The sequence below is a fragment of the Pagrus major genome, chromosome 14 (genome assembly GCF_040436345.1).
Source record: "Pagrus major chromosome 14, Pma_NU_1.0".
Classification (NCBI taxonomy): Eukaryota; Metazoa; Chordata; class Actinopteri; order Spariformes; family Sparidae; genus Pagrus; species Pagrus major.
Genome location: NC_133228.1, coordinates 15351118 through 15372474, shown reverse-complemented (window position 1 = coordinate 15372474; position 21357 = coordinate 15351118). Strand labels below are relative to the sequence as shown.

Genomic DNA, 21357 nt, shown 5'->3' with positions numbered 1-21357 from the left:
AATTTTTCTTCATTCAAAGTTGCAGTTTATCATATCTGTTTGATGTTACATTCTTCTCCCTCATTGAGCTCGACTGACATATATTCTGATGGGCATTCAGTTGTTTTGGAATGTTGAACATCTGTACAGTTTGATGTGATTTGCATATTTAATTTGTATCTTCTGTGTATGTGTAATCAAAATTAATCATCTTCTTTTAAAGTTAAACAGTTTGTGGTTTTGCTAGCCTTAAAAATATCCAATAGTCACTTTAATCACATGTTTTTTTACACAGCAGAAGCACAATTCACACACACCAGATGCCACATGGTACTGTAATCATAAGCATTACAGGCTCAGTATGAATACAGTATTGCATTGCATTGGAAAATCTAAAAATGAGCAAAAAAACACCTGTATTAGACAAGGTCCAGGGAAAGATGGCAGGAGTTCTGAAGGAGGAGAACTGGCCTAATCCCAGAGACAGAGAGGTGATGAGAAAGAGACAGAGTGGGAGAAATGAGAGGGAAGAGATCCGTAGAGGAGGTTATGAGAATGGTGTTCATTGTGGAGAATGTTAAAAGGAATTTACATGCCAGATGAGTTGTAAGGAAAGTGAGTAGAAACACCTATACATTCTAAAGATTAGATCATCGCTGACTTCTTAACCTTTATCTGTAAATTAACCAGGAAATGTATTTTAAAAACAAACACTGGTCTGATAGCGGATCATAGAATTACATTTTTAAAAAATCCAACAATAAATGGTTTAACCCGCTCTTCAGCTAATCACTCACCGGTACCCTGGATAAGGGGGTTTTGGATGGAGTGGTCTGGCCAAAGGACGAAGCAGGGACGACTGTAGAAACTGAAAGCCAGCAAGCAAAATTATCAAAACACACGGTAACTAACATAATCTTATATTCAGAAACACACACCCATCTACCTACCAATCTGTGCAGGGGTGGAGATAGGTGTTCCAGGGCCCTGGATTGGAGCAGGTGATCCCAGCGCGAGGCTAGAGGGGGGCTGAGGGGGATTGGCAGGCAGGGTGGAGCCAGGTGTGGTGACAGATGTGCTGGAGGTAGAGCAGGGGCCTATAGGGGAGGAGGTACCTCCTATGGAGGCTACAGAGGCAGGGTCAGCAGCTACGATGTCCCCCTGAGTGGGTGGCACTCCTCCGCCGAGGTCCATGAAGAGAGAGCGCAGTTTCTTCTCTAGGGCTTGGATGTCGTCAGGTTTGCCTTGGGACTCAGCCTCACACCTGAGAAAGATATCACTGAATGATCTACAACTTAAACAAAGTAAAGAAACTAAATAAAGAAATATCGGCCTCTTCTTACCTCGCATCGCATTCCCCACAGTGTGTGTGTGTCTGCCCAGGTAAGGCTGCTGTCTGCGGCTGGGAGTGCATCAAAGTTGGCTGCACTGAAGGAACATTGGTGGTCACTGGCTGGAGCCCCACAGCAGCAGAGGAGGTGGAGGAGGGAGGGGAAGAGTGTTGGGAGGCGGCAGAGGGAGCAAGTTGAGGGCCAGGGATGGCAGTAGTGGGGATGACAGTGGAGGAGAGGGAAGGGGCAGAGGAGGAGTTGGGAGAGATTGAGGACAAGACTTCAGTGGATGTAAGAGTGGAGGGGGGAGAGGATACAAGGGGAGCAGTGAGGGTGGGGGGAGGAGAGGTGAGCATTGTTGGTGGGATGCTGGCCGGTGGTAAAGTGGAAGAAGTAGCAATGACAGCAGAGACAGTTTGAGATGGAGGCTGGGTGAAAGCCTGGGGCTGAATTTGTGCTTGCCCCTGGACCTGCACCTGTCCCTGGGGTTGCGACACAGCCTGCATCCCCAGCTGTGACTGAAGGATGGACTGATTCACCACGGTGGCAGGAGGGGAGGAGGAACAAGGGGGGCTGAGACAGACAGCGGGCACAGAAGAAGGAATGGTGGAGGAAGGGGGAGGAAGGGAGGGCTCCAAGACCTGCTCCTGGTTTAAATTCATAGGGACAAGACCAGCAGTGAGATCCACAGCAGGAGTGACTGCGCTGGCCTGTGAGGGGACAGAAGCCGCTGCAGGCTGCAAAGGAGGATGGGTGGAGTGGATGGAAGCCGGGGCCGTGCTGGGACCAGAGTCAAACTGATTCTGGCTCTGCTGGAGCTCAGAGAAGGCTTGTCGTAAGTTGATTGCTCCGGCAGACTGGGACAACGCCAAACTTTGGCCTGGAGTCTGAGATGAAGGTGGGACAGAAGCAGGAAGAACTGGAACAAAAGAAACACGGGTTTAACCCCAAGAATCCGTCCTGTTCACTGTAAGATGATCCTTAACCTAACAATACCTGGTTTTATTGACTTGCCAATTGAAATTGAGTGTTATTTTAAACATCACAGGTAGCCTGTACCCTGATTCATCATCTATTTTACTCTAAATGGGACCACAATTTTCTAAATGAACATCTTGCTGTATTGACGAAAACTTGAAACTAGCGATTGAGACTATAAACTCATTAGGAAACTGTTTACGGAGGTAATAAATCAAGTGAGAAGTAGGGTCATTTTCTCAATGGCTTACATCCAATCAGACATTTTGCAACTAGTCGACTCACTCCCTGCTGGCCAAAAGAATGCTTTGGCTTCACTTTTCAGACCTGAAAGCTCAGTCCTTATTTTATACAGTCAATGATCCAACAATGTTGAGTTGATGCTGAATTCCTGGATTTCTCTTTTAAAGGCTACGTTTGGCTTACATAGAGGGCCTTCTTGTGACGGTTACGTCAGAGACTTACTAGTAATTCTAGGTTTGAATCCCACTCAGGAAATCTAGGTTTCAGCATGTGTCGAGGTCAGAGTGTGGAGAGGAGAGGATGGTGAACCACTTGATCCTGACTGGATTAGTCCCCATCTGTTTGCAAAGTTATGTGAATCCACTAACAAATTATGCCAGATCCTCTTTGTATTATTTAGAAAATAGAAAAAGGATTAAGAAACATTTTTTAATTACTGCTTTACTTCCTTTTGTTTTTTTAAACATTGTATGATGCAAAATGTATTTTTGATATATTTTAACAGCACAATGTTTAAATTCCCCAATATCTGACACAAGATTGGATACAGTTTTACATTCTAATGTTCCAGCACAAGATCCCATGCTATCAATTTAATAAATGCCAGTGTGTTATTGCATTTGGCCGGAACATTTGGGCAATTTCCTCTAAAAGCATTACAGCTTAATCTGATAAGCGTTAGTGGCTAAGTACACTTTAATTTGTGAGTTTAAGGAAAATTCAGTTGTTGTTTTATTGTATTTTTTACTGCCTGGGTCTTATTCTTGTATTTCTTTCTTTGTGGGTTATCATTATAACATTTCAGCAAAATGTTTTAATTTAATTATTTAACGCAGACTTCTTATCTGGGAGTCCGACGGTGCAAGAAACATTGGTGGACAGGCTGTAAACAAAACCCAGTTCTTTGGAAAAGAAAACAACTGAATTGCTAGTTGGCCTTTAAAGGTCTCTCTCTCTCTCTCTCTCTCTCTCTCTCACTCTCTCTCTCTCTCTCTCTCTCTCTCTCAGAGAGACACACACAGTCCTGACCTGTTTCAACAGGAGGTGCAGGGGCAGGAGACGACGCGGTGGGAAACATTTGCTCCTTCAGCCTTGCTTCAGGTACAGGGCTGACGATGAACCTCCGACCTGCTGAGTGGACCACTTGTGCTGTTGCACTGGGAGGGATGTCTGGGAAGAGAAGAATGTCGATAAATGTCATTGTTATCTTTTACTCTATAAGAGAATAACATGCAAACTAATATTTACAAAGTTAATGAACAGGAAGCTTAATGGAGCTTCACAGAGTAAATGTGATATATTTCTTGTACATTTACTGTGCTCAAGGACACAGACATTTACAACCTGTGCTGCCCTGTTGCTCCTGACACTAAACCCAGTGTTACTGTTATTCTAAGGCTTTTCATATTGTTGTTTTTACCTGCATGGGGACAGATATAGCAGGAATCTGCTGCACCTTATCACCTGCCATCTGTAAATCAACAAGACAAAAATGTATGCACACAAACTGTACAAAAGCAATAAAGACTTCATGAAAAAGCAAATATTTTAGCATTTTTCTATCAAAAAAAAAAACACAAAGAAGAAGGTAAACAGGGGAAGAGAGGGATAATTAAAGTGTCAGGGTTTTATTTACCTGACTGTTTGTGTCTCTCTCCAGACCCTTCTCATCAGCGTTCTCAATCACCTCTCGGACCTGCTCAATGAACGACTCCCTCTCACTCTCCAGGATAAACTCACTCTGAACCTGGACACACACACACACACACCGCAGGGAAACTTGAAAGTAAATCATACTCAGGTCTTTATACAGCCCTGTTAATATGGTTGGAGAGAGTGAATGAATAAAAAGAGTGGTGGACTGTGTGTACCATGATTTGAGCAATCTCCTCAGGGTTGTCTCCATCAAGGTCGAACCTGAAAGTCACCATCTTCCTGTTGTGGGTCTCCAGCTGACACTCTGCTACCCTGTCCCCTCGGTTGGAGATCTACACACATGAACACAGATAAAGAAAAAGGCAATCAGAAAGAAGGAGTAAACAGATGATTATTTGATTAGATGCTCATTAGTTTTACTGAAACCCATAACTCTGTAAAAACCAATAAATACCCACAGTGGTACAGTGTAAATAGGATTTATAGGATGTGCTATTACATTGAGAACATTGAGTTTGGCCTTGGCAAGCTTCTCATGGCGTGATCGACTTCGAACAGAACGTCTCTGATGACGCTTGGTGGAGCGACCCTCGTGACGACCTCCTCCTCCCTCGTTGCCGTCGCTCAGGCCTGAAGTCTCAGAATGGCCGCTGAGGGAGAGAGGACACACAAAGGTCACATTTAGTTAGAGAAAAAAAAGAAGAGTGTGAGCTTCACAATCAGTAATTCTGTGAGAGTTTGCTCGTGGATGCATGTATTACCTCTCTATAGATGAGAGAACTTGAGGTGGCTGTAGTTGGGACTGGGACAGCTCTGAAGACTGAGAGGCAGACTGCAACACACACACAGTCACATGAAAAGGCACATACACACACACAGTATGATCGGTGTCAGCACCAAACACCAGGGAAACTTGAGGAAAGCATGGAATAAAAGCAAAGTTTGACAAAAGTAAAAGAAAAACTAACTAGATAGAGCAAGTTTTGAGATAAAGAACTAAAACTAGAGCATGGAACAAAAAGGAGCAAAGCAGGAGCTGCCACAGAAAGATTGTATTCATACAGTATTTTCAAAAACACATGCAACCTTGTCTCATAATCAAATTTATGAATGACTTCATAGAAATAAAAAATGTTTAACTTGGACCAAAAAGAAATTCTGCGGACAGTAATTGATTGATTCTATTAGACATCATTAGCAGACCAGTAGACCAACTGTCTCCTGCAGCATGTTTTAAATCTTTCACTGGCTCAGTGACATCACATAAACAACTCAGGGAACCTTTCCAACAATTGTTGCTCAATTGTGGATTTTTAAGTAAATCAGTCCTTATCGCTGGCACACAGAAGACAAATTAATTTCCTTGTACCTTGTATTTGAGGGAATTTCAGTGGTCAAGACCTGTCCTTTGGGTCATGCACAGATAGTCTGCCTTTCTTCACAAGAGGAAAACACTTGTTCGATTGAATCACAATTACTTGACATGAATGACCCTTTAACTTTTAGCATCTAACTGTTACAGTTTGGACAGTTTGGAGCTTCAGGTCCTCTAATACAACTCTAGAAACTGCTGAATTTGATTTCTGGCAGCAGGACTTGAGGCTCCGTGGCATCAAATTATTCCTTTTTCTCTCGGGCAAGATTTTTGTGAATGAAACTCTTCCGCACAAAGGGCAAAACAGGTGATGATGAAATCTCGCGAGGGTGAAACGAGTGATTTACGACAAGTTTGAGTGAATCTCGGATGAGCAAACTTCCCAGGTAAAAGTAAGGTTTCAACATAAGAATAATCTTGTCTGAGAAACAATATATATAATATGCAGACAAAAAAGCTTCCCTTCCATACACATCTCGGACCATAAAAACAATCCAAGGCTCTTTGCAGCATTCAACTTCGGCAGTTGTGAGCACAGTGAACAGGGACAACACATCCAGTGGTGGGCTTTGACTGTCCAGTACCTGGGGAAGGGGTTCCATGGGAGTATCAGGCGGGGCGGTGACTACACTGATGATTGGCACCACGGTGGCCAATGGCTGAGGCACAGGTGTGGGCACAGAAGAAGGAGGAGGAGGAGGAGGAGGAGGAGGAGAAGGGGAAATAGTAGGCAACACCCCAACAGGGAGCGGCAGAGGAGAGGGAGGGGACGCCACGACAGGGAGGGACGGCGACGCAGAGGGCAGGGTCACCAAGGAAACGGTAGACGGAGTTACACTGGGCTGAAAAGAGGAGGAAGGGCCAGAAAGAGGAAGAGGGGGAGGCAGAAAGGAAAAAGAAAGGAGAAAGAAGAATGTAGATGAGGCAGAGGACGGGTAGGAGGAAAAAAGTGAGGGAAAGGGGGGCAGCAACGTCACTGGGAGGGTGAGGAAGTAGATAAACCCGACAAGTGATCAGATGTGATGACAGATTTAAAGTCAACTGGCGTGGTGATGGAATAGTGAGCTGAAGCTGGTCTTTAGTTTGACTGTTGGTTTATACACATCAAACAATAAATAAAGCTTGTGAGCACTGATCTCCATAATAAATCATGAGACCAGGACAAAGGGCCACCCATAGCTCACTGACCCATTACTGACACGTTTGACTCTGAGAAACTTAAGAAAAAACTTTCCGAGCAAGACGACAACTGGGACATTGATCAAGCCTATTAGTGACAACATCTCAAATGGAACAGCAAACTCTATGACAGGACGACTGTATAAAACACACAAGACTCTAAGATCATGCAACCAAAAACAACTTAGATCTCTACAGACAAGGTTGAGTACAGCTATAAACCATATAAAAACTGAGACACAGGGCTACCAACAGATGTTTCCTCACACAGCTCTAATACTTCTGGGAAAATTGGCCAATGAATTGATGCCTAAATAGCCATGGTTTGGATTCAATGCAGGCAAAAATACTTTGCTAATCTTCACTAGGTGGCAAGCAGGTGCAAAGAGTTAAATTCAAAGTTCTGAGTTCTAAAGCTACTAGAAAGTACTTGTCCTCTGTGGACAAAAGATAATGATGGTGAAAAGTAAACTTTGTTTTAAGTGCAATGTTGTTCCGCCAAACTACAGTGCAGCTTCTTTACTCAAGCTGTGAGAGCCCTAAATCCTCCCTCAGCACTCCTCCATAAAAAAAAATTCTGGTTTTATGACTTATCCAGTCTGGATTAGTCGGAATCCAATCCAGTAATGGGCATTAAGAATACCTGTAATATTTATCCAGAAATACTGTAGCTAATCTTCTCGCTGATGGTCTAATTAGCTTATGTAGGTCATATAGAGGGATCGGTATTAGATCAAGAATGATACATAAACAGCTAAAAGTTCCTTGTAGTACAGTACCTTTAACATGGTGTGGTGATTTAAACGTGCCATGGGGAGTTTTCTTGTAAACAAACAAAAGTTATGTCTACATTCAGTGTTACTCAACAAAAGGCATTATGTGAATCCTCGACGTCTAACAAAGTAAAATGACATTTACAAAAGGCAACTGTACATCCATGTTTACTTGCGAGCAGCCTTCTTCCTCCCTGCCTTTGTTGGGGCATTGCTGTGTATGTTGGAGCATTACAGCCATCTGTCAATCAGTGAAACAGTGTGAAACAATTGGCAAGACTTTGTGTTGTGACCCTCATGTTACCTTGTGCAATTGACAAACAAAACAGGCACCCGCTCACAAAACGACTGCCCTTAAGTGCTACTAGCGTCAAAAAATCCACAGGGTACCTTTAAATGACTTTCACTGTAGTTTTTTTTGTCTATTTATGCATAACAGAGATCTAAAGCTAAACATCAGTAGCCATGCCAAGCTTATTAACTTAATTTTGAAGTTGCTGAAGTCATTGTGAATCATTCTTCATAATCAATTCCCTTCATAGATACAAGATAAAATGCACTTAAACCTTCTGACGTACATCTGTCTAATAATTAACACGTCGGCAACTGGAGATTTTGCATGCTGCGTTGCTCACTTTGCAGATGATATATCAATTTACAAAATGCTACATAAGACTCTAAAGAATGTGAATATTTCTTTTGTTTCTTTAATAGAACACCATACAGGACACTGGCCTGGAGAAACAAGATTCTTCACTGCTCACGTCTGGGGTGAACAAAGGAGAAATACAGGGCCATAGGCATCAACAAAAGGTTATATCTAAACAGCATACAAACAAGAGGGATGTCCAAATCACGTAGACACACAATTACTAACTAAGATGCACACATACAAACACACTTATACATCAGGATAGGCACACATGGGCCACTAAATACAGTATATTCACATACACCACCATATGTAATGGTACCTGAACCAGAGCTAGCTGGTACAGAAGAAAAAGATGTTCTATACTGGGAGCCGGACTGAGATCACAAAACTAAAAAACACACACAGACACATACATACATCCGTTTTTTGCAAAAACCATAAGCATACCAACAAAGACAAGTAGGCATGTATAAATACACATAAAAACAAACCCAGTGATGAGCACAGGCAGCATGCCAATGAGCGAGCCGGAGAATGGAAAGAAAAATAGAAGAAACAAGCTGAGCTGATGAAAAAGTTTAGTGTGAAAAAAGAAGCAATTCAAGACGAGCACAACATGCGATAGTACCACACAGACCGAGAATGACATTGAATATGAACTTAGAAAAAGGTAAACGACTGGAATGTTTACTGTCAACATGACTAGTTGATTACATAACTGCCTGTCGACTGGGTACATGACTGAATTGAAAAGTCATAGAAATATCTGATCAAATGACCTCTGAGTGGTTAGTAAGGAGTGTATAGGTCTGTATAAATACATCTGATATGGAGACTATGGGGAAACAACACTGATGGAGGGTTGTTTGGAACTGAAACTAACCCTGAGGTGTATTAAAGAAAGCTGTTGAGTCACTGCTTGTGCTTTTATACTTTAGCATGTGTGTGCATAATTACTTCATCTATAAGCAGATAGCTGTTTGCGTCATGTACAGCAATTTTGAAGTTAATCCAGCACCAGTCAGCTTGTGTGCATTGGGAATGTGTTTATGAAGCATTGTGTTCAATAAATAATTCAATAAGCGCTGCTACTGTTCTTTACATACCTGTGGAGGCGCCTGTGGCAGAGGCGTGTGCGTGGGGCTCTGAACTGATGTGATACTATGATTGGATGAAACGACCTGGACAGAGAGAGAGGGAGAGAGAGCAGAGGAAAGAAGAGAGGAAATTCAATTTAGATATAAGTATATTAATATAAACATTTTAGGTTTGATACTTTTTCTAGTTCATGTCCTGCTTATATAACCTGGATAAACTCAAATCCCAGTTATTAGAAACAAAAATGATATGGAAAATACCAGCTGGGAATTAATCTCATTAATTTCAGTTATATATTATCCACTTTATTTTTAATTTCCTGCCTTGATGTTGGCTATGAAAACAAACTAAAGTTTTAAGCCATGTGACAGCACTCTCATGATTATTGGCAAGTCATAAAATGTGAATGCAATGTGAAGGTTTTGAATACAACTTTCATGTAAACATGGCGAGCGTAATCATGGGCGATTGCTTGTTTTGCTAGTTCAAATAAAAGAACTTAATACATTCCATCTTTTTCTGATGAGAAATGTTTGATCTTTGATTAACATCGACTTTCACGCTCAATCAAATCATTTTAGGCCTGCAATCAGTTCATAGCAGCGGTTTGTGCTGAGGGCAAACAGTTCTTCAAAAAGAGTGTGCTTCTACTGCAGGCAAAGTGCCAGCTCTGTGGGAGTTACTGTGGATACCTTAAAGCAAAGGCAACGACTTCAAAGAGAAAGCTGACATCTTAGTCAAAACTGAATGAGACCAAAAATAGGGTGGAGTTATTTTTGTATTTTATCATGGGGTTTGGACATTGAGGGGATTATAAGTGTGAGGAAAGAGATAAAATGAGAGCTGGGTAAAACAAAGTTAGGATGCATAAAATGTCTAAAGTTTTTGGGTTACTTCCATTGTTTTCCTTACATGTTGGGAAGTCCCAGGAGGAGCTGGTTGGCTGGTGGCGGGGACCAGAGGGGGTCCTGGAGAATGAGTGGTGGGTGCCTGAACCTGCTGCTGAGAAACAGATTAAGAGAAAGATGGACAGACAGGAGGAGGTGTTGTGGGATATAAAAGGATGGAGGATAGGGGTGAGAAATCAAGAGATTGGCAACAAGGAAGGAGAAAAATCAAGAAATAATCAGAACATGTTTGTAGCTCATGGATTAGAGACTGTACATGACTGCAAACACAAGGTACTTCTGCTGTTCTATACTGATCAGTTCTATGTTTTCTTCTTGTGTATGCACTCATGCACGCACAGACAACACATCGATGTATTACGGCAACAGATATATGCACATACTGTATGCGTATACACGTATACACAGCTTGTAGTGTAGCGGGTACAACAGTACAGGCACAGTACTTGGGTTAGGCAGGGTGTAAGTACAGGGGGTTTTTCAACATGCAGGTCAGATCCTAAGTGATTGGCAGTGATAATAAGTCAATGGAGCACAAAGTAGAAGCTGCAATACTGACACTAAAAACAGAATTCCTGAACTTAAAGTGACTACAAGTAACTTCCTTTTTGGTGATTCTGACGCCCCCTGTGGACAAACGCGGTATAAGCAACCTCGCCTTATGTTAAAAGATTTTCATCTTCATCCTTATCTATTCGTGGCTATTTAAGATGGTGAAACAAAGTTTAATTTTAGTGCCATACCACCAGACTAGAGAGCACTGACCCCTCGATTTATCCTCAGCACTACGCCATGATAAATTTATCATGGCGTAGTGATTTTATATATATATATATATATATATATATATATATATATATATATCCTGGGAATACGACCAATCCTTAAAGAAAAGTCCAACTGCTTAAGCAGTGAGCACCAAGAAATCATGGCTGTATATTTCCTTTCTGGCTTCTTCGAATAATCTACAGCTGCCTGCACACAAATATGACCGCTTATTGACCGAACCCTTAGAAGGCTGTTTGCAACTTTCTACTTGTCATGAAGCCCACCCTTACAAAGTGTGGTGGGATCTTCTACAAGTATGTTGCACCAGACACACGGATACCTACCTTTTTCTAACATCCTACATAGGCAGTCACAAAAACATACTCAAGAATTTCACAGCACAAGTATCTAATAAATAAAATGTATATAAAGAAAGCGAACTTAAGTGACATGAAAGAAAAACAGAAGAAATGACAGATAAAGATTAAAGAAATTAAAGGAAAGATCATAAGTGGTTCAAAGTAAATAACAAAGAAAGTAAAAGTGACACAGATAATATCAGCATTCTAAGGGTTTAATGAATTTCAACTGAAATGTGACCTTTGAACCTTGAGTAGGAAGTTGATTTCCAGACAGGCCGGAAATGACAACACCCTATGCTATAATAAAGAACTGACTTAAAGCCAAGATCTTTAGTTATTACAACACAAAACAACAGAAAGAATCCAAAATATACAAATGAAATGTCTACCTGCATGGTTACATTGCTCAGTTTGTCTGAGCCCCCTTGGTTTTGTTGTATGTTTCTGTGTGTTTGTCTGTACAAATCAACAAAGTCTCACAGCGTCACCACACTTCAATGATGTCCTTAGATTCAAAACATAATATTCAATGTGCAGGTGTTTTTACATAGACTTTAGAGGTAGTTTAAGTTGTCTTAAGACCGATGGACTTTGGATTTGTACGAGCAAAAATGCAGGTATACCACATAGTATACCCTTACAAACACACATTTCTCATATACATTCATATATGAACATACAAACAAAATATTACTTACTGATACCAACAAATAAATCAAATACAAACAAAAAAACAGAAAGGAAGGGGGCTTAGACTGTTTGCTTATAAAGCTTGTACACCAGAGTTTGTCTCAACGTCTACCTTCTGAATGTTGATTTTAAAATAATTAGTACTTGACTAACAATACTGGCTCTTATGTTGAAATCCAGTGTTTCTGGTTTTGGTTGTACCCAGATGTGCTTCTGTATGGAGTCATAGAAGTGCCATAAAAAAAAAGAATAAATCAGTAAAAGAATAAGAAAGTAAATGTGGATACATAAAGAAGTATTAATAAAGGAATACATTAGAAATTGAGATTTGTAGAAATATAAAGACAAATAAATAAATACATAAATAAGAAAAATTTGATTTATAGAGATAATCAAAAAAATAATGTAATGTAATTATATAAAATGACAAATAACAACATAAAGCAATTATATACACTTTCATTTATTTTTGACATGGATTTGTCCATTTATCATATATTATTATATGAGTACAGATTCATTTCTGTATTTAATTATTCATTTTAAAATATTTTTAATTGTATTTTTATGTATCTATTCTGCTTTACATCTCCACATTTATTGTCTTATTATTTTACAGATTTGCTGTTTTTTAATGGCACTCCTAGGACTCCATACTGACTCCATGCCTCCACCTATAAATCCTTTAAGTACTGCTAACTAAAGCTCTTGACTAACACTTTTCTACAGATTCTTTTTCTTTAGGCAAACAGTGTCATGGAATGAATAATGTGAGACATTTTGAAGGCAGATAATGAGACTCACTCTGTAGTGTTGATATGACTCGGGTTGTCGGGTCTAAAATCACAACCAAAGACTTAATGATGACAAGTAAGCATGAGCTGGGGCTCGTGGGTTGGTCAGGTAAAAACAAAATAGGGATTGGTGTAATGGCCTCTGGATCAAATTACTATTAAGTTAATAATTCAGTTGCTTTTCACAGAAGGATACACTTTACTGTTTTCTACCTATCTATGCGAAACAATACATTTGTTTGTTTACAATTGCCACAAGGTGATGAGAAATTAATGTAATAATGGTTTTATATGTGAAATTCTCAATCTATGAAATGCTAACAATTTATAGAAAGCCATAATGTGGCAAACACGATATATGAACAGCTGGTTGTGGATCTTTGCCAAAAAAGCAACTTATGTAATTTCAACTAGTAACTGACCCAGAGGTCTAGGGGTGATTTTAGGGTTTTAACTCAGTACCAGAGTGGGGTTAGCAGCCTGCATGGCCAGCAATGACTCATGGTATGTCATATCAGGTTGGGCTGGTACCACCCCGCCATGCCGGGCCCAGGCACTCTGGATCAGCGACTCCAGCTGAGTCGATGAAGCTCCCCCAGGCGGGAGCTCAGAGGATGGAGTGGGAGGGAGAAAGCTCTGCATGGAGGGTGGATGTCCCTGGGGATCTATGGAAAACGCTCCGCTGGATGAATCGTAGAGCGCGGCGGAGGATGAGTGAGGGATGGACTGAGCAGCTGAGGAGTCGAATGTAGGGAGGAGAGGTGGGGGAGGAGGTGACTGGAACTCTCCAGCATCAGAGGAGGCCATAGAGTCACTAGAAGGGTCTGGGCTTCTGTCTTTTAAACCTGTGTGGTGGAGAAGAAGACTTCCTGGAGGTAAGGGGAGCTCAGGACTGACGTATGAGTACAGCTCTTCTGTCACTGGCTGCAGACGGCTGTACGTGCCTGAACCGCCTGATCCAGTTCCAGTGTTGTCCTCTAGAGGGAGGTCCATGGAGCTCCTTCGGGCCCGGAATAGTCTGGATGCCAGGAGGCTCGGGTCTCCAGCAGCAGCTGCAGCGGCTGCTGCTAAATGGAACTCAAAGACGCTTCCAGTTGTTGGTTGTGGGGTGTCGGCCATTACAGGAGGTGCAGAAATAGGGAAAGGGGACTGGGACGTATGTTGTGGTGGATAGCATCCATCAGATGATGAAGAAGGAGCAGAACCAACGGTGGGTGCACTCATGGGAGTTAAGGGTGTAGGGATCGGGCTGTGTGCACTCATTCTTTGCATGATGTGTGGGTGCAAGAACCCTGGTTGAGGTAGAGGACCAGGATCGAAACCCATACTAGCAGCTGCAGCTGCTGCTTGCCTCTGTTGATGGAAACTCAAGTGGCCAAGCTGGTGTGCAGTCATTGGGTATCCTCCATATGCCATTGCTTCATAATGGTCCAATAAGGCAGCTTGATTTAGACTTAATCTCCTCACTGCTTCCTCATGCTCTGCTCTCATGTCTTTATAGCTGTACAGACTTGGGTCCGATTGTCCTGGGAGATGGAGCGGCTCCCCGACACCAAGTCTTTGAGCAGCTGCTGCAAAACCGGGATTCACCATGAACAGTGAGGGGGTCTCAACTCCCTCCATCCCAGAGAAGGGATGCAGGCTGCTCCCATAGCGAGGGTAGGCAGGCTGGAAGTGACGGGTATGGGCCTCAAGAATGGACGTGCTCTTGCGTCTCTGGGTGTTGTAGGCCTTAGGAGGCCCAGTGGGAGGAGGCGAGAAAGAAATAGGCCTCTCAGGGATGGAGGGGAAGAAAAGAGTCGCGGGGTCTGGGAGAGTTGAGAGGGGGATGCTCCCTCCTGCTCCTCCTGCGCCGCCACTGTAGGGGTGCGGCATTGAATGCTGCTGCGACAATGAGATACAATGGAGTTGAGAATGAGATTCAAAATGAGAGAGAGAACCACAGCAAAGGCCCACATGAAATGGAGAAAATAGTGTGTTACAGAGCATCATTTCAAGACAAGAAAAAAGGGACATGTATTCACTCTCCACACTAGAAACAAAATGATTTTTTTAAGACAGGACAGAAGACACCGAACAGCTGTAAAAAGGAGTAATGAGATGAGGTCAACAGGTAACGCAACGATGCAAAGCTGCAGTAAAACAGGCAGATGAACCAAGAGAAAGACAGGTAGAGAACAAAGACAATCAGACAATCAAAAGACAGACAAGACAGAGACACAGTGGGAGGTCAGAGGTAGGTACGCAGTGGGGTAGTAAATAAAAAAGAGAAGAAAGGCCAAAGTGTGGATCTAAGCTCAATAATATCCTGAGGCATCTGCACTAAGGAAAACTGTATTTTTGAGCTTCTCTCTGCAAAAGCTTTCTATCTCAGTAGTTGCAACCTGTAACTTAAAAGTAAAAAAATACAGGGTTTACATTATTTTGACTTATTAAATATATAATATCTAAATAAAAGAAGTTTGGCTATAGTCTGTGTGTGCATCATAAATTGTGTTTTTGTTGTGGAATGGATACCAGGAACCAGGATTTTCAATGGCTATTATCGGTTTTTAGGGGGCAAGAGGACAGATTCATGATGCTGATGATCAGTGGTGCACTTTGTAGTTTTGGGGAAGAAATCTTAATAAAACGAGAAAAATCTTAATTCATTGATTTCCACGACTGAATAAACTGAAGAAACAAACCCGTCTGCAAAGGACAACGCAATTTCATACTGTCTGACTTTGTTTATATTTGCAGAACCCTTCTAAGTAGCCACCTTTCAAGCTGTAAACAGTGTCCTGGGGACCTTCATTTCCCTCTGAGGACAGCTTGTTTACTCAGTTATGGAAATATATCCAATAAGAGCTGTATTATTAGTGTCTTAAAATTGTAAATGTTTCTGAGTTGGAATTTCTTTTCCAAAACTACATGGTGCACCTATAAAATATCTTGACAGGCTTAGAGTTTACCATGTCATCGTTCCTAAAAAAACAAAAACTAATAATAAAGGGGGCACCCTAATACATGAGTTATTCATCATCTCTGTCTTTCCTCATTTCCTGTCACCATTCTACTTTGAAGCCCCTAAATACTTCAAAACCACTTTAATAATTCTGGTCGTCCAATGAGCAGTTTTCCTGATGGCAGATGCACGTGATATTAGATTTATATCATAGAGCAAAGTTAAAGCTCAAGCCAGTCAAATCTGTATTTAATGAGCAGACAGTGTTCTAACAGAGGGAGAAAGAGAGACTTAAACAGAGATTGATGGGTGGGAATTACAGACTCACAGAAGGGTCTGAAAGCAAACTCAGTTTGAATATATGGGTCATACTAATCTACTTACTCAAGATAAATGTGTCACTTAAAATGCCTTAAATTTAGACTATAGATGAAGCATTTTTTCTGAATGATTAGATTTCAAGCTAACGTAGAGTACTGGCTCAGCCAACACACTTTGAATCTACATTGCTGCAGCTGACCTCTCATTACAGTAGAATATATCAATATTTTAACTATGAAGAGGACAGATACTGAATACATATCAATATTCAGGAAAGAAGGCTAAACCAGTTCTAGATTTGTTATCAAGTGTGCATCTCATCTTGGACGTTTAAGCAATTAGCAAATTAATTTTCTGACTCCATGTGGTTGTTTACGCATTTCTTGTTCAGCTGGTTGTACAAAGCTGCATCAGCATGAATAATACAAGCTGTTTCATTAACAATCCTTTCATTCACTTTGTCATCCAGCAGTCAGAACAAATTACTGGCACTAGTACAGCACATTGACTGTGTCACTGATTTCCATATACAATTCTCTCTTCATTCTTCTGTAATTACAAGAATATTCCATTCTATCTACTTTCAGACACCTGTGTGGCCTATTTCCCTCATCTTTCTTGCTCTTCCTTCTTTTCTAGGGGTCACCACCACTGGGGATTAAGACTGTGAACCTACAAGGTTGGAGAACAGGGCAGGTAGGCTGGCCCTCCGCTGCCTGGCCCTGGGCAGAGAGGAGGCAGGGTGAAGGGGCAGGACTGTCTCCAGGGCCTTGGAGAGGCGCCCGGCGAATGTGTCCCTCTCAGCTGTGAGAGGCATGCAGAGGGAGGTGGTGGTGTAGGGGGATGAGGAGGACAGATCTGGAGGAGGGGTGGAGGGCTGCTTTGGAGGAGCAGCCAGGGGCTGAAGAGCATGGGAAAAGGAGTAGGAGGAGGGGGGGACGCAAACAGACATGCTACGACTTCGACGACGGCGCAACGCAGGCTGCAGGCCGGGGAGGGGTGATGGAAGAAGGTGGGACCAACATGAAAAACAAACAAAGAAATTAAAAACACAAAACACCAGTAAAATTATTAAAAAAAACACTACAAAAGGACACTCGTATGAAAACTTAGAGATTAAATGAAGAATACACAAAACAAAAATCAATTATATGATTAAAAAATGAACAGTGATATAACTGTAAGTCAGTCTGACAGTGAAAAAATACTTTTTAGATCATTACACCAGGACTATGTATGAGGCTCATACATAGTCCTGGTGTATGTATGAAAATGCTCCAGCAGCAAACTTTAAATAGAGTGAAATCTTTACATGTTCTCTATAGAATTTATAACAATACAAAAAGCACAATAATATGAAGAAAAATAAATAAACTTATCAACAAATATAGTACAGAAAAATCTAAGAAAGACTGAGCCAGAACAATGACAAGAGAAAAGGAAAAAAGTAAAGTCAACATAAAACAAAATAAAAAACAATATTAAATAAAAGAAAACAACGTTTTTTCAAGATATTCAAGTAGTTGCTTTTAAGATAAACTGTTCTGACATTAAGTCAGTTTATCTGCACAGAGTTAGCTGGAAGTGAGCTTTGATGAGGAATGAGCCCATTGAAATGAAAGAACTAAAAATAAGACAAAAGCATAATTGAATTACTCAATCAGCCTACAAACTGAAAGATCAGTCATATGGACAACAAATCAGTCAATGTCAGCCACTGAACTGAAAATAACAATTTATAGTCAAAAGGTCACCAGATGGAAAGTTCAAGAGTGGAAAATTATAATAGGATGCTGTCTGTAAGCAAGTATTTTAAAGGTGCCCTCGAGCAAGGAACCAGACCCACCGGCGGCCGTAAGGCTGCTAAAAGGTCAACAATTGAGGATTATGGGTAAAACAGCAACTATGCTCTCAGCAAACATTCCCTGAATGACTGAAGAAGGCTAAATACAAAAGTAGATAACATGTTCAATCAACAATGTTAAGATACATCAGTATTCAATAAGAGTGAAATAGACAGGCAAATGAAGAAAAGTGGCATTGTTCTAGTTTCTAAAAACTAGTGCTCTAAAACAAACTTTTTAGAATATGACTATGATTTTTGTTGTCTATTCAAGAAAACTGCACTTTTTGATGACATCTACAGTAGCTCTTATTGTTGAATTTAAATGCGCTTATTAGAAGTCGCCTTGGACAAATGTGTGCCAAATGAATGTAATGTAATGTGAATAAATAATGACGTGTGGTGTTTTATCTTCAAATACATTGCTAGTACATACATTTTAAAGAAATGATGATAATTACCCTTTCCCCTGACAACCAATTAAAAAAATATACAGAACACATAATTAACAAAACTACAGTATTCTGTAACTGATAAATCACTGGCCAAGTGAAAAACTATCAAGTGTTACAATCTAGAAGTAGGGTAAAATATTCATATTTAAAGCTCAATCAAGAAATAACCTGAACACACGTAATGTAATGTAATGTAATAAATGTAATATTTATAATTTGCCCAATTATCAATGTATAAAACTAGTTTAAATTACTCTTCCGTAACAAAAAGAAGAGTAGCTGAATCAACAACAGATGCAACAACTAGATGACTGAGCATTACAACAACAAAAAAGGATTTTAACATAAAGAACGAGGAGGATTAAGAAAAAAAATGATTCATGACATCTGGTAAGCTGAAGAGATAGAGTGACTTGCAGACTTCTTACATGAGAAACAACAGAAAATGAATGGCTGAGGATCGACTGATAAACATATTAAATTGTGACATTAACTAACTGATTGTCGTAAGGTAGTTAAGTAACTACCTTCTAGTGCTCGTCTTCTTCGTGTTAGAGGCGATCATATCCAAATAAACAACCGTCAACAACATGTTCTTGTGTATTTAGTTCACTCACAAACACTGCAAACTTCATTCCAACTCACTGCCAAAACACTTCAAAATGACTCGTCTTTTTCAGCTCTTGTCAAACGTGTCCTCGCTCTACCCACACATGCGTAATTTGGATGACATCATCACTTACCATTGGCTGCGGCGGCTGGGCATAGCCTGGGTGCTGCTGTGGGGTAGCAGAGGGGGTGGAGGGGTAGGGGGTTTGGGGCTGAGAAGGGGGCTGGGTTGAGGGGGGGCAGCTGTATGACATGGTCAGCTGACCCAGGTGGGGCGAGTCTGAGGAGAAAACTGAGGAACCCTGGCCGCTGTCCAGACCTCCTTCAGCTGAGAAAGAGACAGAAAGAGGAGGGTGACCATTTGTCCTGTCTCTCATTATCTACTTATAAATCCCACCTCAAAGTAATGACTGAAGCAGAAGCTTTCAATCTAGTAATTATTTACAAAAGTGAACATAATTTTCCTGCTGGTTTGAAAAATGGCATCAGCCACAGGGGAGCACAGGTTGTTTACGACGGGCAAAGCTACCTCAATAGCAGGAAGGAAGAATTAATAGTTCCAGTGTGCTCTCAGTTTACAACAGGATGAGGGTAAATTATGCAGCACATTTGAAAGATAACTCAACAATGGCTGCTTCTGGTTTACAGGAAGACACTGACAATATGATACCGTAACACCCTCTTCTCATGCTGACGATAAAGGGCGTCTCTCCAGCAGGTATTTTCTTAGATGTACACAGTCATGTGTCACATGTTTATAATGATAGACAGGCTGGAACAAATAATGTCTCATAATGGGGTAGGGTTTTTATGAATGAAACATGGACATACCAGGAAATAATTTAAGTATGCATTCAAGCATTTTGTGATAAATAAGATGCTGGTGTTAATAAATATAAGTGTTCAAGGACCTAAGCTTGAAATATAAAAACAGAAGATAGAAACTGTGCAGAATGTGACACTATCAACTATTTGTAGTTAGTCTTACAGGTGTGTGAGATGCCGGTGTGCTGATAGTGAAGCTGCTGTTGCTCCACTTCAGTCTCCTCTGCCTCCACCTGCAGACAAACAAACAGAGAGAAAAAACTCACATTTTTATGTCAGAAAAAACTAAGCGCTTGGTCTACATTCAAAAATTCTACATCTGGAAAAGGGACCATGTAGAATTTGATTATAAAAAGACTGGTAAAGACTTATTTTGAGGCTAATGCATTATGCCGCAACAGTACGAAGCTGTGGTTATTTTTGGATTTGCTTCAGCCGAGTCAGCTAATAGGATCGCAAACTCCACAGCTAAACACGCTCATTAGCTAACAGCAGATAGCTACCGTTAACAGTTGTTAGCAGTTAGCATACTTTAGCGAAATGAAAAGCTCCCTAAATCCCCCCGGTACTTATTCCCTGTCATCAAACTGGTCTTATTAGATTTAATGACATCTGAGTGTCAAGTCCAAACTGTAGCGCTAGTAATAGTTGAGGTTGAGGAAAATATTCAAGGTGCAATTATATGGTCTCATGACAGCCAATGAAAACACATGACACATTACAGTTTAATGTAATGTCAAAACATAAAGCTAAATAGTTTGAGGGTTCGATAACTATGCCTGCAATGGCATGTTTGTGACAGGTTATGTTGTCCTGGCTGATGTCAACTTGTCATAATGAAGACATCTCAAACTGTTAGTTTTGCATTTAAGGGCCTTAATAGACCAAATGAAACTTAATGACAACAATAATAAAGGTTCATAAAGGCTCCTTCATGTTCACGAGCACAACCTTTAAAAGAAAGTTTTTATCTTACAAACAAACTATTAACTAGCTTACAAACCTGTGTGTGTGAAGATTTGAGTGCCTCTTGTTGCTGTTGTTGTTGTTGTTGTAGTTGTTGTTGCTGTTGTTGTTGTTGTTGTTGTTGCTGTTGTTGCTGTTGTTGTTGTTGTTGCTGCTGCAGCTGTTGCTGCAGCTGTTGCTCAGTCTCCAGTTTTCTCTTCTCCTGTTCCTCTCGTACCAGCTGCCTCTGTTCTCTCTTCCTGCGGATCAGAGACACGCGGTCCTTGATAGCCTTGGCCATGGTCTTATGGTCACCCTCAGCAACGTAGCCCGACTCAACCTGGGGGGTTAGGAGACGACACACAGATACTCTTCTTAGCAAACTTGGCTAAAAACTAAAAAACCCATATACATCAATCCTTTCCCTTCCATGTCTTTAAAACATATTATTCTTTCCATCCAGTATCCTTCCCTTCTTGACTATTCTCTCTTGCTTAAATCCATCACTCCCTACCACACTGTCAGTACAGTACATACCATTTCCTGAGCCACATCTTCAGGGACGTCCTTGTTCAGGTCAAAGGAGAACTCGATGGCTTCGTTGTCTTTGTATTTGCCTGCAA

The 21357-nt window shown here is 41.0% G+C and overlaps 1 protein-coding gene across 1 annotated transcript in view; it reads right to left on the bottom strand.

Moving 5' to 3' along the window:
• Positions 1–21357, bottom strand: part of wnk1b (WNK lysine deficient protein kinase 1b) — a 97108-nt gene that overhangs the window by 17741 nt on the left and 58010 nt on the right. The window contains exons 8-27 of the mRNA XM_073480717.1: positions 21272–21351; positions 20936–21074; positions 20793–20833; positions 19953–20022; positions 19099–19292; positions 16734–17039; positions 13252–14673; positions 10180–10266; positions 9276–9350; positions 6147–6404; positions 4949–5019; positions 4687–4837; positions 4403–4519; positions 4168–4278; positions 3955–4002; positions 3550–3705; positions 1323–2197; positions 930–1243; positions 777–838; positions 394–450 (exon numbers count right to left, since the gene is read on the bottom strand). Of these exons, the coding sequence (XP_073336818.1) occupies positions 394–450; positions 777–838; positions 930–1243; positions 1323–2197; positions 3550–3705; positions 3955–4002; positions 4168–4278; positions 4403–4519; positions 4687–4837; positions 4949–5019; positions 6147–6404; positions 9276–9350; positions 10180–10266; positions 13252–14673; positions 16734–17039; positions 19099–19292; positions 19953–20022; positions 20793–20833; positions 20936–21074; positions 21272–21351 (4634 nt within the window). The remainder of the gene's footprint in view (positions 1–393; positions 451–776; positions 839–929; positions 1244–1322; positions 2198–3549; positions 3706–3954; positions 4003–4167; positions 4279–4402; positions 4520–4686; positions 4838–4948; positions 5020–6146; positions 6405–9275; positions 9351–10179; positions 10267–13251; positions 14674–16733; positions 17040–19098; positions 19293–19952; positions 20023–20792; positions 20834–20935; positions 21075–21271; positions 21352–21357) is intronic.